General features: G+C 50.8%; 1 protein-coding gene and 1 long non-coding RNA gene across 3 annotated transcripts in view; both read left to right on the top strand.

The window, feature by feature from the left end:
• The window catches only part of DLGAP2 (DLG associated protein 2), a 648,525-nt gene that overhangs the window by 551,510 nt on the left and 79,876 nt on the right, over nt 1-17,139 (top strand). For both annotated transcript variants that reach the window (XM_029933318.1, XM_029933322.1), the window contains one exon: nt 483-694. In XM_029933318.1, the coding sequence (XP_029789178.1) occupies nt 483-694 (212 nt within the window). The remainder of the gene's footprint in view (nt 1-482; nt 695-17,139) is intronic.
• LOC115287039 lies at nt 2,457-3,545 on the top strand. Its single transcript, XR_003906345.1, has 2 exons — nt 2,457-2,625; nt 3,257-3,545. It is a non-coding gene; the product is annotated as an uncharacterized LOC115287039 (long non-coding RNA).

The following is a 17,139-nucleotide window of genomic DNA, read 5'->3' as shown; positions in this document are numbered from 1 at the left end:
GCCCCCCATCTTGAGCTGGCGGTGCTGCAGGGCATGTCGGGTCTGGGAGTGAGCACGGGAGCCCGCACGCCGATGCCCCTCGACCCCAGCCTCAGCCATCCCCGGTCCGGCACCATGGCCCCGCCGCAAGTCCTTCTTGTCCCCCATCCCGGAGACCTCTGTGACCCCAGTCTGCTCAGCGTGATTCCGAGTCCCTCTTGTACCAGAAGGAAGTAACTTGGAAACACAAGCAGTATTGTTTTCTAGGTGCCGAGATTACAAGTGACTTTCTCTCCTCCGCGGTTCCTCATGCTTTCTCACTTTTCCTGTCTATCAGCTTGTTAATGAGGAAAAGCAACAACTGGCCATTAATGTCCTTAGGGTTTGAGTGACAGCCCCACTGTCAGTGACAAGTGGCCGTAAAGAGCGTGTCTTCCGGGGATCACAGAGCACCTGTCCCCCGCGAAGAGCCCCTGACGCATGTGGTGTCTGTTCTCCCCCAGGTGCCCCAGGACGAGTGGGGGGGGTGCCCCACAGGCGGCAAGGACGAGGAGATACCCTGCCGGAGGATGAGGAGTGGGAGCTACATCAAAGCCATGGGCGACGAGGAGAGCGCGGAGTCGGACTCCAGCCCCAAGACGTCGCCCACGGCGGCCATGCGGCCGGAGCCCCTGCTCAAGCCCATCGGACAGAGGCCGCTGGCAGATCTCCAAACGTAAGCCGCCTCCCTACTGTTCTGTCCCCCGTGGCCGCCTGTGTGAGCTGCAAACGGTAGCTCGATGGCCACCAGTATTCAAGACCTTTACAAAGTGTTTTGTTTTTTTAAAAACCAGACGTTTGGCTGTTTACTTGGGTGATGTCTACATCAGCGTGGTAAAGCCGCTGTGACAGCCATCCCCTGTTCTCAGGCGGTGGCGGCTGGTTTCCAGAAGCGTATTTGCGGAAACGTGTGTGTCTGTGCGGAAACCGCGACAGGGCATGTGCTGTCGGCGGAAGCTTTAGAAGCATGGTTGGCGGCAGTGGTTCTGTTTGCGAGGAGGGGACAGGTCGTGGGTTTCTTTTGCGAGTACAGTAGTATATGCTTCATGATCTTGACCAAAGACTGATGGCTGATAAATTTAACTGATTTCTACAATAGAAGCAGGGAAAACTACTTGGGAAATAGGTGTTCATATGAACTGTGAAAACTTGGCCCGCAGCACTCGCATCAGTGTGTCTGTCCAGTCCCACCAGCTGAGTTTGGATGCACACCTGACCCTTGGGTGACACAGGCTTTGGGATTCACTGACCCCTTGGCAGTCGAAGGTCTGCGTACAACTTTTGAGTCCCCCAAAAGCTTAACTGCTAGTAGCCTACTGTTGACTGGAAGCCTTACTCATAACTAACGGGTCGATCAGCATGGAATTTGTATGTTACATGTACAACATACCATGTTCCTATAATAAAATATACTAGAGGAAAATGGTATTAAGAAAATCCTAAGAGGGGATGCCTGGGTGGCTCAGCTGGTTAGCGTCCAACTTCGGCTCAGGTCATGATCTCACGGTCTGTGGGTTCGAGCCCCGCGTCGGGCTCTGTGCTGACAGCTCGGAGCCTGGAGCTGCTTCAGACTCTGTGTCTCCCCCTCTCTGTCCCTCCCCTGCTCGCCCTCTCTCTCTATTTCTCAAAACTAAATAAACATTAAAAAAATTTTTTTAAAGAAAAAGAAAATCCTAAGCTAGAGAAAAATCCACGTGCAGTGCTGCGTTGTGTCTCGTGGGAAAAATCCATGTAGAAGTGCAGGCACACACAGTTTAGACCCGTGTTGTTCAAGGCTCAGCTGTCTGGCCCCTCCCCTCTCCCATGAGGGGTCGACACCAGGGGACCTGCTTCTTTGCGCCTTTCCGGTGTTGCAGAGTCATTCACCACGACCCAAGAGCATGCGGACGGAGCCCCAGAGTGATGTGTGACCTCTGTGTCCGCCTTGCCTGTGCCAGGTGCACACAGTGACCGCCTGCACGGTGATGTGACTTCCTCCAGCGCCTGCAGTTCGTCGTTAACGTTGGCATGCAGGATGCACACGCAGATGTTCCGTGGCACCCGCATCTTACACTTCACCATTGCAAACCACACCTTTGTGACCGTGCTGGGAGTGCCAGGCGGGAAGTGGGGTGTGGCAGAGCCGTGGGTCTCTGCTCTGCCTCACACAGAGGTGGTCGGGCTTGTCAGGGAGCAACTGGGAGCAGGGCCCCCCTGGGGCGAGCCCTGATGTGCTGGAGGGACACCGGGGAGGCAGCGTGCGTTAGCAAAGACACCGTTGGGCAGCAGCTTTCCTGGAAGGGTGTCCTCAGAGCATAAGCCATGAAGCCGGACGCAAACCTGACTGGCCGCCCCCGCAGGCAGGGTGCCCACTAGCCGTTTCCCTGGCGGGCTTCGGGTCACGTTAGGTAATTATGAGGTATCAGGACTCACACAGGCAACTGCTGTGCCTAGCAGGTCTGGGAGCTCAGGCTGCTGACTGTCTCACGTGGTCTGGGGGCTCTGAACCACTGGGCAGGTGGCCACTGACATGGGCTGACGTTTGGAAAGTTTGTGATTCATACAACGACTGTGTACGTTTAAAGCAAACCATGGAAAAGAAAAAGAAAAGCAAGCTGTGTTTTAATGGTGAGCAGGGAGCAGGTCATGTTCAGAATTACGAACTTTACTTTCATGTTTATGAGTTTCCTCCCCTTTGCCCTTCTGGTTCCCAGGGACTAGCCCTCACCCGACCCCTGCGAATTCATCCTGGACTTGTCCTTGGGACCCAAGACCCCCTCATGCTCCTGTGGGTGGAAGCTGGGGTCTGGTACTGGGTGCCCGAGCGGCAGTGTTCAGCAGATGGCATTAGTTTACGTTTGTAAACCAGTATGGCCAATGTTCCCTCTAAATCCCGAGAGTCATGAAGAGCCCAAGGCTGCCTGACGTCACAGTCCAGGTTTGGACCGTCCGCAGGTGGAAGTCAAGCTGGGTGTTGCTGCTCGTGTGGTTCCCAAGTGCCTGACCCACGTGCAGCCGGTAGAGGTTGGGAAATGAGTAATTGGGGTGCCGAGCCACTCCTCCTCTTCGGGACTCAGCCCGACCTCCACCCCTGGGCCTCCACAGTGCCGTCCACATGGCCACAGAGGTAACCTGGCCATCAGGCTTTTCTTCCCCATCGTCTGTCTCCCCCCCCCCCCAATCCAGCCTTCCCATGAGTGTTGGGGCACTGAGCTCAGTTCTGTGCGTAAGTGTGTGAATTATTCTCTCCCTCCCCCAGCTGGCATGGTCCTGGAGCAAACGAGACATGGAGGGCAGTGTGGTGAGGTGACCGCAGGGTTCCCTGCCCAGGGGGAACCCTCTGTGGATTTGCCACATCCGCAGAGGCCCTGCGGGTCAGTCTTCCGGAGAAGTTCTGTTACTGAGAGGCCCGGCCATTAGACCATGACTGTTTCTGCCTGTCAGCATCTGAGCCCATTTTACATTTGCTTAGGATTTTATAGATTTCAGTGTGATTAAGTTCTTGCCGTTTTAAGTGACATCACAAAAGCTCAACTGTTTACTCAGAACCTTGCCTCAGAAAAGTGAGTGTTGATGTCACCGAAGTGACCCCCATGGGCTTGGAACAAAAGTAGCAGCTTTGCTCCCGCGCCCAGAGGGCCTCTGCCTGCGGTCGGCAGGCTCACGCGCCTGGAGGCCAGCGTGCGTCACGGGGAATGAGTGGTCAGAGGAGCACGTGGGATCCTACAAGGAGGGGTGGCCGGGGACCCCCAGATTAGCTCACCCGCGTCTGGAGAGCGCTGACCCATCCCTCACCTCACCCCTGTGCCCACGGCCTGTGGTTCCCAGGGACCTGCCCTAAGCACCAGGGACGCTCCCGTCCTGGAGGATGCGGCAACTTGCCCTGATATGTGTGGTCCGTTACCGCACTTAGAATCTTTATTCTAGTTTATTCTACACCCAGACTGTGAAGCAAAATTGATAGTTGTATTTAAGATATAATTGGGGTCATCGGCTCTAACCGCGCCCTGAGTGTTTCTCCTTTCACACCGAGAACGGCACCAGGGGGAGCGGACTGACCAACGTTCCTGGGGGGCGGATGCAGATGACAGAAACAGGAAGTAATGTTTGCTGACCCCCTCTGGGCTTTATGCTCCTCTGGATGCTCAGACAACTTCGACCAGTATTTAACAACAGAAACCTAGGAATTATGCTTTAGTTCCAATGTGATCGGTATAGAATTACGTTCTTATCTCTGAATGACAATGTCTGCTAAATTATCACTAAAACTTCAGAAAGCGTACACACCCCCCGTGTCATAATCAATACTCGTATAAAATGAACTGCACCAGCACTTTTGTCCGTCTGCTTCCCAGGCTGAAGACCTGGACGAAAATAGGGTCTCTACTTGGCTGTTCTCAGTCCTTTTGAGCCATTGAATGTAACACCCCTTTTGTAAAGGCTGTGGCTGAGTTTCCTTCAAAAATGCTTGACCTCTCAGAACAGTGATTCTCTTGAACACAGGTCTTCCTGCTGTTAGAGCAAGAAAAAACAGTCCTCTCATTAGTCATTGAATATACGTCCTTATTTTACACACAAGGACTTCTTCCTTCCCCTTGCTGCTTCTCTGGAAGAGTGCAGGCCGGAAAGCTGTCACTCTCAAAAGAGAAATGAAACAAAACCAGGCAAACATGCGCACACCTGTCCCGGCATCAGTGCACGGAGCCTGAGTGGGCACGCACTCTGCACCTGCGCGGACTGAGGACCGTCAGGCCCTGCCCTTCTGTGGCCAGACCCTGTCCGCATGCAGACACTGGCCAGAATTCTTACAGGTGACAGGAAAGTTTCACATTCCTACTGAATCTGATTTACTGCATTTTAAGATAAGCTTTTGTATTAATATTCAAGATACTAGATTTGCAGATTAACTATTTTTTATTATTAGGAAAGATAGACCAACTAATTTAATTTGGGGGACATTTGGGGTCTTGTTTCTTTTTTCTTTTCTGGTTAGTTGAATTGAGATGTCAAAGCTCTTATAATTTTGTACATCTCTGAGTCATCATTCATGACGGGAGCATTTTAAATTTATAGAGAAAGGAGGACTTATTTCAAGAGCTACTTTATGTGTAAAGATAAATGCAGGTGCATATGACATGTGTGCGTCAGGATCTTCTCAGTACGTGTGTGAGTATGTGGTGTGCGCGCGCACGAACACACATGCCTGGATGTGTTTTTGTATGGTGTGTGTGCATGTTGTGTGTGCATGTATGTTTTATGATTCAGGTGGAGAAGACATATCTGACCCTTATTCCTCAGTGAGAAACCACAAGATAATGACAGATTTGAATTCATGACATTAAAAACTGATGCATAGTCAAAGTGAACCAACCTACCACAAATTAAAAGTACTATAATGAAGGAAAACAGTATTAAAACCTGTGGAAATGTTTTGCCATTTAAGTGACACATTGTGTTCTTATCATATAGAGATGCCTTACAAATCAATGAGAAGGAATAAACATCTTAATGTAAATATGGGTAATGGCCAGTAAAATGTTATTCCCATACCTTACAAATCACTAAAACTTTCTGGAGAGTATTTTAGCATACCATTTGAAACTAGGAATCTAAAGACGTATTCTAAAGAAATTCCTGAAAAGCACAGAGATGTAAAAAAATACAGTGATGTTCACTATTTCATCATAAGTCATTGTAAGAAACTGTAAATGACCTAAACACCCCTCAGTAGGATTGGTCCCACCTCAGAGAACCTGTCCTTGTACGCACCTACCCCTGGAAGGAGTAACGTGTGCAAAACTATTCATTATAATCCTGTTAGGGCAGCAAAAGTTTAACCCACAGTCCACTGCTATTGGACTGCCTGAGTAATTGATAGACCAACACTGGAATGCTATTAATAGAACATACTAGAACATTATGCAGCTATATACATGAGCCAGATTTGTGTGTACTAATGTGGCAAGATCCAGATTATATTAATTTTAGAAAGCAAAGTATGCAACATTATAAAGCATGCATTTCCTGTCTAATAAAGATGGGGAAATAATAAAATTCCTGTCAGTTTATATGACACAAGGAAATAATGAAAGAATACATAAAAACTAATAAGAACAGCCTGCTGTCTGTCTTTCCTGCTTGGAGTTAACACCACCTTTTCCCTTTGGATTTAGCACCGTCACTGATTAATGAAATTAACCTTAAATAAAAGAAGAAAGTGTATAGATCGCTTCACCCACACGGCGGGCAGTACGTACAGTGAGGTGTCTGTAAGGATTCGAACAGAATGACGTCCAGGTAACCCTTCACTGGGACAAGCGCGTGGAGGTAGCAGGTGAACAGAGTACCTCAGCCCAGAAACCCGCTTCTCACCCCCTTTGCTACCTTCCCCCTCAGCTTTCGAGCTCTGAGGATCTGTGCACCCAGTTAACTTAGCCGAGTCCCATGGTAGATTCCTCAGGGCCCAGCCCGACAGTTGTGAGGCCTTATTTCTCATCGTTCCCAAACACCAGGGTCTACATTCCAGCCCCCCCGAACTACTCGGAGTTCCCCAATGAACCATTGTCCCCAACAGTCCTGTGCTCTCGCTCGTGCTTCTAGTGCCCAGCTCGGGCTCACCTCCTCCAGGGCGTCTCCCTGGGTTAGGTGTCCCCGCAGGGTGCCCCCATAGCGCCCTGTGCATACCACTGCCACACACTTGCCGCCCCCAGTCGCCTGTGTGCTCCATGAGGGCAAGAGACGTGTTATCTGCCATTACCCTTGCTCCTTGCACTAAGCTAACTTCTCAGGAGTCACTTCTGAGGGACCCTCGCTGATCAGCTTAATTAAAGAACCGCTGGGAAGGGCGCCATCAAAGCACTCGTTTGTACAGATTCTAAAAATGAAGATCCTCAATGTGTAAGAAGTGTGTAAAGCTGATTCACATCCACCCTGTTCCTTACACTCTTCCTTTAGTCCAGGAGAGGCCAGATGCCAGCCTCCTTGAGAACATCGCACACCTTAAACGTGCAGCCCTTCAGTCACCTGGCCACCATGCTCCCATGGAGAAGGCAGCCTCTGTCGCAGTTTCCGCTGCCACCTATGGGCTGGCAACTCCAGATCTTCCCTTCAGCTCGAGGAACCCCGGGAGCTCTCTGCACCTGTGGGGCGCTGCCCTCCTGAGTCCCGCCTCCTGACCCCCAGCAGCCAGAGAGCCCCATCTCAAGAGTGACAGCCAGCACTGGGCCCCCAGGTACCCACCCAAGAGGGGACCCCACTGTCCCCAGGGGAAGGCGGAGTGCTCCACTTTGCTGCTTGTTCCTGTTCCTCCATTTCACAGACCGAACAAGGACCCCCCCTCACGCATCTTCATCTATTTTATGTTGGCCTAGTATGTTCCCAGCTTCACCTGATTTCATATCTTAGGTTTTCAGTACACACACTGACTCTAGTCTTATTCCGATTCTCTTCCTGTTGTTTTGATGTTTTAAAGTCAAATCAAGAACAAAGTAAAAAGAAAGGCAAAGGAAAAGTTCCTCTTTTAAAGTTTCATGTTTTATTTATTTAGTCTACTCTTTCTAAATTTCTAGATTTACTTTGAGAGCTGGCTTTTAGCCAATAGCGAATGGTACTTTTCCTACGAACCTGCCTTCTTTTCCTCATTAAAACTCGCTAAGGCCTCCGCCCAGAGGCTGCCGCACAGGGCTTGCCCGGGGCTTTTATGGGGAGCCACACATTTCAATCCATAATCTACAGAACATGTGCTTTTGCTGAACCAACTATGCCTCTGCACATGCAGACCAGGAACGCGGGTCTGGGTGGTCCTCTGCAGTGAGCGAGCCTCACGGGGACCTGTGTCCCTGGAAGCCAGTGACGCTGAGGTTCACAGTGCAGGCGAGAGTGGTTTGGGCCTAGCCTCAGAATACACCATCAATCCATTAAGTTATTAAGTTGATTTTTTTAATTGGAAAAATATTGTACTCCTTGTAACAAGCTGACACAAGACAGAATTATATGAGGCCAAATGTCGTTCTATCTCTTACATCCGTGCGCCATGGGGAGTAGCCATTTCTGACAATTACACCCTGTCTAGACATTTTTATATGCACATAAATATTTGTATATACTTATATGCATGTACCTATTTTAAAGCAGAAATGAGTATATTGCTGCAGTGTCCTTTCCTTTTTTCTCTCTACTGTTCTTTAGTTTTTTATTGCTATCATATGAAATTTCTATGAATTTAGTGGCTTAAGATTGGAGATGTGTGGTCTGAAAGCCCTGTGGGGTCAGAACCCCCGTGGTCTCCCTGGGCTACAAGAGGGGCCCGCAGAGCTGTGACCCCTCCTGAGAGCACTGGGTGGGGTCTGCCTCCCTGCACGTTCTAGGTGTGGCGGCCGCAGGACACAGGCCTCGTCTCTTCCTGCTGAGCGCTGAGCCCCCAGAGGCCGCCCACAAGCATGGCCCGTCCCCTGTCCTCAAAACCAGCTGGGGGGGGGGGGTGATCCCATCTTCTCTTCAAACCTCTCCTGCCTGATCTCAGCCATTGTATTTCCAACCCCTGCTGCCTCCCTCTGCTTTGATACTTCATGTGGCGACACAGGGCCTGCCTGGGCCTCTGCCCGTCGCGGGGTTGGCTGACTGCCGGCCTCAGTTCCATCTGCAGCCTGGATTCCCTGTTCCATGTAGCACAGCAGATTCACACACGTGCCGCCCCGGGTTAAAGATCATGGGGGTCAAAACTCTGCCCCTGCAACCACTAATGCCTCCATGCAAGGTACCCCTACAGACCTAGTGCATCCGCTCTGTGCTCACCTGGGGGTCAGTGAACAGGCTACTATGATTTACTGTCCATGACGTCATGGTGGCGAACTGCCTCTAAGGTTTCATTCCTGCATGTAGTGTTGCAAAGAGTATGTGACTCTGAGTGAGTGTGCAGCTACCAAGCCTGCTTGTGGCCAGGATGGCACCCCGGGGGAGCCCCCTGGGACCTGTCTGCCTCTGAAGCTGCATCCTCATCAGCATGGCTATGGAGAATCCGACTAGAATGGCAGTAACTCCAAGTTAGTGTTTACCTTTCCTCATACCCTAATCTCTGAATAACTTAATTCTCTACCTCTGTACAGTCCTGAGGGGTAGCCATTGTGCTAAGACTGCCCAGTGCCCGTTTCCCTAAAACTGTATCAGGACACTACCTCAGAAACACCTGAAGATGGAGAAATACAAGTTCATTCTATGCGGACAACATTACCCTGATACCTAAGCCAGACAAAGATACTAAAAACCAGACCAAACAAAAACAAACTATAGACCAAAATCTCTGATGAATATTAATGTAAAATCCTCAAAAAATGCTAACAAAGAGAACTCAACAAGGGCACCTGGGTGGCTCAGTCAGTTGAGCATCTGGCTTCAGCTCAGGTCATGATCTCGTGGTTCATGGGTTTGAGCCCCACATCGGGCTCTGTGCTGACAGCTAGCTCAGAGCCTGGAGCCTGTCTCCCTCTCTCTTTGCCCCTCCTACACTTGTGCACATGCGCTTTTGCGCTCTCTCACGCCCTCTCTCTCAAAAATAAATAAAACGTTAAAAAAAATTTTTTTAAAGAGACTTCAACAGCACATTGAAAGATTATACTTCTGAAGAACCGCTTGAGAATCTCCCAACTTAGCGAGCACAGCCTCAACTCAAATACTGGTCCCTTTGCAGAAATCCATTGCTGATCCCTGCGTCTCTAGAAACTTCAGGAAATAAGGGTCTTAGATTATTCTTATGGATTGGCTTGTTGGGAAAATAATTTAGGCTGTGGTGGTCTGTCAGCATTAGGGGTCATCTTGAGAACAGAAGGCAGGCATCTGGAATGCGGCTGGAAAATGTTGTAAGGGCAGGTTGTGCAGTCTGCTCTTGCATTGGTTTATCAATTTTCTATCCTTGTCCTGTTCTCTAATTCATTATTTTATGCTTTTGTTAATTTTTCCTTTTTGTTTTCTTAGATCCATTTCATTATCTCTCATTTTTCAGCTGAATGCCTGTTTAGTTATCAGAGTGTTTAAGACTACGAATATTCCTAAAAGTGTGTCTTTTGCTGCATCTCATATACTTTGACATGTGACGCTTTCATTTTCACTGTGTTATAGATAGTCTGCAGCTTTGTTCTGATCGCCACTTTGATTGGGATCAAATGAAATAACTGAAAGATACACTTACTAGATAAATAGAGCCACTATTAATTATTTTTCTTCCTTTTAATTACTTTTTCAAACTTGTGTAATGTAGGATATTCTTTAATATTGGTCATTTTTCCTTCTTAGCCCTTTAGGCAAGAAACTAGATATAGATATATTGATATAGATATAATACTATAAATTTTCCTCTTTTCCTATTTTTCCCATTTCTGATATATGGGCTCTTAATTTCCCAAAAAGCTAAGTCATTCCCACTAACTTCAAAGCTGCAAAATGCGTTTACATACTTTTCAGTCTACCCATGAGCTATGTTCCTGCACTTTTCGCCGTTCATCTACTTTCACGTGTGCCTTCCTGCTCAGAAGCTGAAGCGTTCTCTCAGTTCATCTCCCAGCGTGTGATAGAACTCTGACAGCGTCATGGACAGAGAATTGCTCACCTCCATTCCGTGAAGGGTGTTGAAAGCTTTGTTCTCTGAACACAAGTCGCTCTTTTCACTTTTGTAGATTTCACAATGCCTAGCAGCATGGAAGCACCCTCGTAGTCCTGGAACAAGTCAGAGGGCTTTTGTTCATGAGTCAGGATCCATCAGCTGCTGAAGGGCTGTTTCCAAAGAACACACTGAATGAGGAGAACAGAGCAGAGGCAAATCTGTAAGCCTTGGGGGAAATGCTAAACAGTGTGTCCTAACCGTGAAGCCACGCAAGTCTCACTCTGTATAACTGTCCCAACGTGGTAAAGAGAATTTCTTCTGTGGAATTCACTATTTTCTTTGGTGTATGATGTATAACATATGAATTCATTCATTTATCCACCAAGTAAATTGGTGTATGCTGAGGACTAATATAATTATTGAGTAAGAAATTGGTAAATAAATGTATCACTAGGACTTAATGGGGCACCTGAAACTAAATAATTAATAATTACAGAAATAATTTTCACAGAGCTAAAAAAGTGAGACTTTGAGGAACTAAATTGCTTTTGAAGTAACTATTTTCATTAGAATAAACATGTTTTTAAAATGTCTTTCACTGAGAAATTTGGCAATGTATATCAAAAACACTTAGGTCAACTCCACTCATGGAACCCTAAAGAAATAGTCAAATTTCAATAAAAGATTTAATCAAAACAAAGGGAAATCCTAGAAGAAATTCCAATTGTTTGCTATTATTTGTAGTGAAGAATTAATTAGAAACCGTAAACATGCATTCACCTGCAAGATGATACTTATTTGTTGCCAATTAAAAATGCTTACAAGGAACTTTTCATTGTATTATAATATGGTTACAGTGTTATGTCCACAAAATGTCTGATACCAGCCACTCCAACATCGGAAAACACATGGCAAAATCTGCAAAGATTGTGTGGCGGGCGCAAGTCTAGGGCGACCCTCTTGTGTGTACTGTCCCTTCCCTGTGAGTGAGGGTGGCCGGCGCATTCCATGACGTGGCCCGTCTCAGGCACGTGACTTTATGTGGCAAATGGACCTTCTCCCCAGGGCTGGACCTCGTCACCTGAGCTTGTGAAGAGCAGTTTTCTCTGGCTGGTGGCAGGAAGGGACCAGAGATTTGATATAGGAGAGAGACTAGGCAGGCCACTCGTGGCTCAGAGATGAGGGGTCCATGGGGAAGACCCTGGGGAGGCCTCTCAGAGAGGAGGACTCTGGCCCACAGCCAGCAAGGAAAGGGGACCCCCTTCCTGCAGCCGCAGGAGCTGCCTTCTGCCCCCAACCTGAGAAGCATAGATGTGGGTTCTTCCCAGAGTCCTGATGAGGGCTCCGGCTGCCCGGCGCCCTGACGCCAGCCTGCGATACCGTGAGCACAGCACTCGCTGCTCGTGCCGGACCTGACCTCCAGTGCTCGTGTGCGCTACGACACGAGGGTTGCCGACAGCCGCTACGCTTGTGAGACCCTGTTCTGCAGTGTATTCGCCAGGACTGTGCAGAGAAACAGAGCCAACAGGGTGTGTGTGTGCGCGTGAGATGAGAGATCAATTTTACGGAATTATTAGCTCACGTGATTTTGGAGGTAAGTGGGTCTGACTTCTGCAGAGTAGACTGGAGGTGAGGGAAGAGGTGAGGCTGTGCCCGAGTGAGGAGGCAGTGTCGAGGCAGAGGTTCCCTTCTGGAGGTCAGTCTGTTCTCTTAAGACCTTCAACTGATTGGATGAGGCCCACCCCCATTAAGAAGATCAATCTGCTTTACTCAAAGTCTACTGCTTTAAATGGCACTCACATCTAAAAAGTACCTTCACGTCGCCATGTAGACTACTATTTCACCAAATGTCCAGGCACCACAGCGTAGCCAAGTAGACATGTCAAAGTAGCCATCACACACAAGCAATAGAAATCTAATACAGGAAGCCACCAAAATATTAATAATGATCATCCCTGGTGGTGGTTTGGTGGTTATTTTCATTTAAATATTTTCTAAATGTTTTGCAAAAGCATATATTAGTGTTGACATAGGAAAAGATAATGGAAACGATTTCATTGTATTTAAGACCCTCATAATCTCTAAGTGTTGTTTTTCCAATAATAATACTGCATTTAAAAGCAAATTATCCTTGTGTTGTAAAGTAACTATAGTAATAAATCTGTGCTCCGCAGCTTTATTAGACACTCAGCTATGAGTGGAAATATAATTGTGCGTGTGCTGAAGCCACAGAAATCAAATTGTTCCCAGCGGTATTCCCACACTTGGTGTACAGCGTGCTGTGAATGCAGTCTGGGGAGCAGGAATCCTTGTGGACACGCCGTAGGGTGCGGTTGGGGTCTGTCCATGTCACCAGGGCCCCTCGTCTCTGATGGGGCCACGCCAGTGAGCGTCACTTCAAGCATTTCCAAGCCGGCAGGCTCTAAAGTCACTTCTGGCTCTGACACAGTTCCTTGTATTTGGGGGACGCCATCCGCATGGCCTCTCGAGGGGCAGTCCGCTCCGGACCAAGTGTCTGTGTCCCCCAAATCCATATGCTGAGTCCTGTCCCCGCGGTGATGATGTCAGGAGGCAGGGCCTCGAGGAGGTGATGAGGCCAGGAGGATAGAACTCCCCGGAAAGGATTAGTGTCCTTCTCTGGAGAGCCCCCTCGCCCCTTCCGTGGGAGGACATGGCGAAGGGTCACGCATGAGCCAGCTCCTCACCAGACACCAGGTCTGCACGTCCCAGTCTCGGGCTCGACCTCGGCCTTCTCCGTCTCCAAACAGGGAGACACTCATATCTGTTGCTGATAAGCCCCCGGCCTGGGGAGGTCTCGTAGAGCTGCCCAAACCGAGAAGGATCGAGCAAAAGAGACATGATTCTAGTCTTGGGGTGGTCAGAGGATCCTCAACACCCTGGGCTATAAACGTGGGGTACTTTCTCACTCCACTGTGCATGAGGCGACCCTGCGCTCCCTTCACAGCAGGGGACGGGCTGAGGCTACCTCAGGGCGGTCCCTCAGACACAGGCATTGGACACTGTGCAGACGGTCTTGCTGCTTTTCAGATTTCCACCTATTCTCTGGTTTGCGGCACTTTTCTTCCCCTCCCTCTGTGCAGGTGAGGGGTTTGCAGGGAAGGGCAGGGAGCTTGGGGACCTACCCACACACACTGCCCCCCACTTGGCTCCTCATGCCCTGGGAGGAAGAGGGGGGGGTCCCGTACCTGACCATCCAGACAGAAGGCCCCGTCTGCGGCTTGTCACCACTGCCCGTACTGCTGGCCTGTTGGTGCTGCATCTCTCGTTCCCTAGAGAACCCAAGCCCGTCTGCTCCTTCCTTCCATGCCCAGCACGGAGGTCACGGCTCGCTGTCCCCTCCCCCTGCCCAGCACCACCTCAGATCCTGTCCTGTGGGCATCTTGCTTGGGGCTCAGAGCCAGACACCAGGAGTGCCTACATGACCTGCGGGGTATTGGCATGTGATCCCTGTAGCAGAGGTGGGGAGGCAGACCCGCATCCACCCAGAAGCATGCTGTCTCCTCGGGAAGAGGAGGGTCACTCCCCAGTTCCCAGCAGAGGGGAGACCACTTATGCGACTGTGTGCATAGTTATTGTGGACTCTGCAGCTCATGACTTTTGCCTCTACATAAACTTGATGCAAACTAGAAGGTTGCAGCCTGAGGCAAACGTGTCAGAAAGGACACAGTCAAAAGCGACAGGCTCTCAAGGTGATCCCCCACCTAGCAGGGCAGGGGGAGGATGGCAGGCAGTGTGGGAAGGGGCCGGGAAGTCAGCCTCTCCCCTCCTGCACGTTCTCCGGCTTTCTCCCACTGGACGCCCAGTTTTACTGTGAACACTGCAAATATTTACGAAGCAACCTTTCCTCTGTGCCCTGCACTTGCCTGCGTCCAGACAGGCCGGCACCCGGCCCCAGTGGCTGCAGAGTCAGGGGTGTGGGCTCCCCAGGGAGCCCCGACTCCCATTGCCCTGAGCCTGATCGCGTTCCTTAACCTCTACCTGGATCATGATGACCCTGAGTATTTTTCACACACGACTTCCCGCCGTCTTCTGGAATCTTCCTGTATCTGTGCTGGCCTGGAACACACTTCCCTCCTGGGATCTCACGGCGTCCTCTGATCTCCCCGAAGGCTGTGTGCCCAAGGAAGGCCTCAGAGCTCTGGGGATCTGCTCACACCGCGCTGCCTCGTACAGGCCCTGGGGTCTCCGGGTCCGTCCGGTGTCAGCCGGGGAGCATCCAGCTGCCGCCTGCTGTGGAAAGTCGGCTTCCCCACCACAGCCACCCCGGGGCCTCATGCTATCTTGCGTGCCTCCCGAGGACGGGAAAGTTCCCCCAGGAGAGGTTGTCCACGTGCTGTCTTCCTGCACATTTGATGTTGGGATTCTTACTTTGCTTTTCTAAGTTTATTCTGAGAGAGAGAGAGAGAGAGAGAGAGAGAGAGAGAGAGAGAGAGAGAGAGAGAAAACTCGAGCACACAAGTGGGGAGGGGCAGAAAGAGAGAGGGAGAGAGAATCCCAAGGAGGCTCCACTCTGTCAACACAGAGCCCGACACAGGGCTTGAACCCACCAACCGTGAGATCATGACCCGAGCCGAGATCAAGAGTTGGACGCTCCGTGGACTGAGCCCCCCAGGAGCCCCGGGATTCTTACTTCCGTCTGTGCTCTTCTCCACTTCATGATTAAATTACACCCACAGGTGGGAGGGCCTTGTGCTCTCCCCGTAATCGCCTGCCACAGCACCTTACGTGGCATGGTTACACTGTTGCTTTAATTTCGGATGGACCCATGCTTAGTGGTTAAGTGGCATATGCCTCTCACTTTACAGAGTGGTAGGTAATCAAGTATTTAATCTACAAAACCAACAGTCAAAAAAGAAGACACGGCAGAAAGTATGGGGATGCTTCATCTCAGGTGAGCCGGCGAGGCGGTGACGCCCCATGAGGCGGTGGCCATTGCGGTCGAACAGGGCGTGATCTCCGCCACCGCTGGCCTTGCTCGGCAGACCCCATCTCGAGCGCAGAGAAGGGGACTTAGTGGTCCTGACACAGAGTACTGCTTAACATTGTATCTGAGGCCTGAATTGCCTCTAAGGAAATCCTAACGGGCTAGTTATGTGGGGCTATTGCGGCCAGTGCCAGGGGGCGTTTGGCAGAGTGCTATTGGTCCCGTAACTTTGTGTTCCAGAAATCTGTGTGTTAGACTAATAATATTCTTAATTTTTTCCCCCAAAGGTCATAAAGAGCCCCTGCAAACTTTCAAGTAGACTAGGAGAGTTCTGTTCTGGAAAGAGCACTCTGACTTAGTGCATACGATTAAGTGTCCGTCAGAAAGGGGGAATGAGAGCCGAAGCCATAGAACAGAGACCATGGGCCGGTGCTGGACATGTTCGAGGGTGGAACCAACCAGGATGTGGTGAGCACATGGTCCCCCAAAGGGGCCGACAAAGGAGGCCTGAGGACCGTGATCTGGGCAGGACAGAGGCGCTCTTGGCGGCCGGGGCAGATGGAGCAGACATGCTTGGTTCGGCTTCGGTACATCAAGCTTTCAACGGCTGGGGGGGCGTGGGGGGCCTCAGTCCGGTAAGCGTCCGACTCTGAGTTTCCACTCAGGTCATGATCTCACAGTTCTTGAGTTCAAGCCCTGTGTCCGGTTCTGCCCTGACAGTACAGAGCCTGCTTGGGATTCTCTCCTCACTGCCCCTCCCCAGCTTACTCCCTCTCTCTCAAAAAACAGTAAGAATAATTTTAGGGGCCCCTGGTTGGCTCAGTCAGGCGTCTGACTTCGGCTCAGGTCATGATCTCACAGTCCATGGGTTTGAGCCCCCTGTTGGGCTTTGGGCTGACAGCTAGCTCAGAGCCTAGAATCTGCTTCGGATTCTGTGTCTCCCTTGCTCTCTGCCCCTCCCCTGCTTGTGCTCTTTCTCTTTCTCTCTGTCTCTCTCTCAAAATAAACATTGAAATTTTTTTAAAAAGAATAATTTTAAAACTTGAAAATAAACAAAACTGAAATGTCTGAGATGAGAAGTCCTGCTGAGCAGGCAGGGCGCTGCGCCCTCCGCCCGGGCTGGGAGGGTGCTCCGAAGGCCCGTCTGGGTGAGGGACCGCGTGGTCCGGTTCCGCCAGGGACTTGGAGTGGGCGTGAGGCCAGCCGCGCGCGGATGGCCTGACGCCCCAGCACCGCCCGCTCGGCCGCGGTGACCAGCAGTCCCCTGAGCCTGCGCCCAGAGAACCGGCGACAGCGAACAGGGCCCAGATGGCTTACGGGCTGCGTGGGAGGGAGTGAGGTAAGCCGGTGTTATTTGGAGCCGCCGCCGCCGCCTCTCGCAGCCTGTCCCGATGGCCACGCCGGGAAGTCGTCCGAAAAGGGCTGCGACGACGCACGTGGGCGCTCGGCCAGCGAGCATGTGGAGCAGAGGCGGGAAGCAGGGAGGCCGCCTGCCAGCGAGCCTCCGGGAGGGTGGCCGAGGGGCCGGGGGCGCGGGGAGCCAGGGCGGGGCTGCCCTGCCACTGCCGGGAGGGGAGGACCCCGAGGAGGGACCCTGCGACCT

This window comes from Suricata suricatta, chromosome 1, assembly GCF_006229205.1.
Source record: "Suricata suricatta isolate VVHF042 chromosome 1, meerkat_22Aug2017_6uvM2_HiC, whole genome shotgun sequence".
In the NCBI taxonomy this organism is placed as follows: domain Eukaryota; kingdom Metazoa; phylum Chordata; class Mammalia; order Carnivora; family Herpestidae; genus Suricata; species Suricata suricatta.
This window is presented reverse-complemented; position numbering and strand designations above follow the sequence as displayed.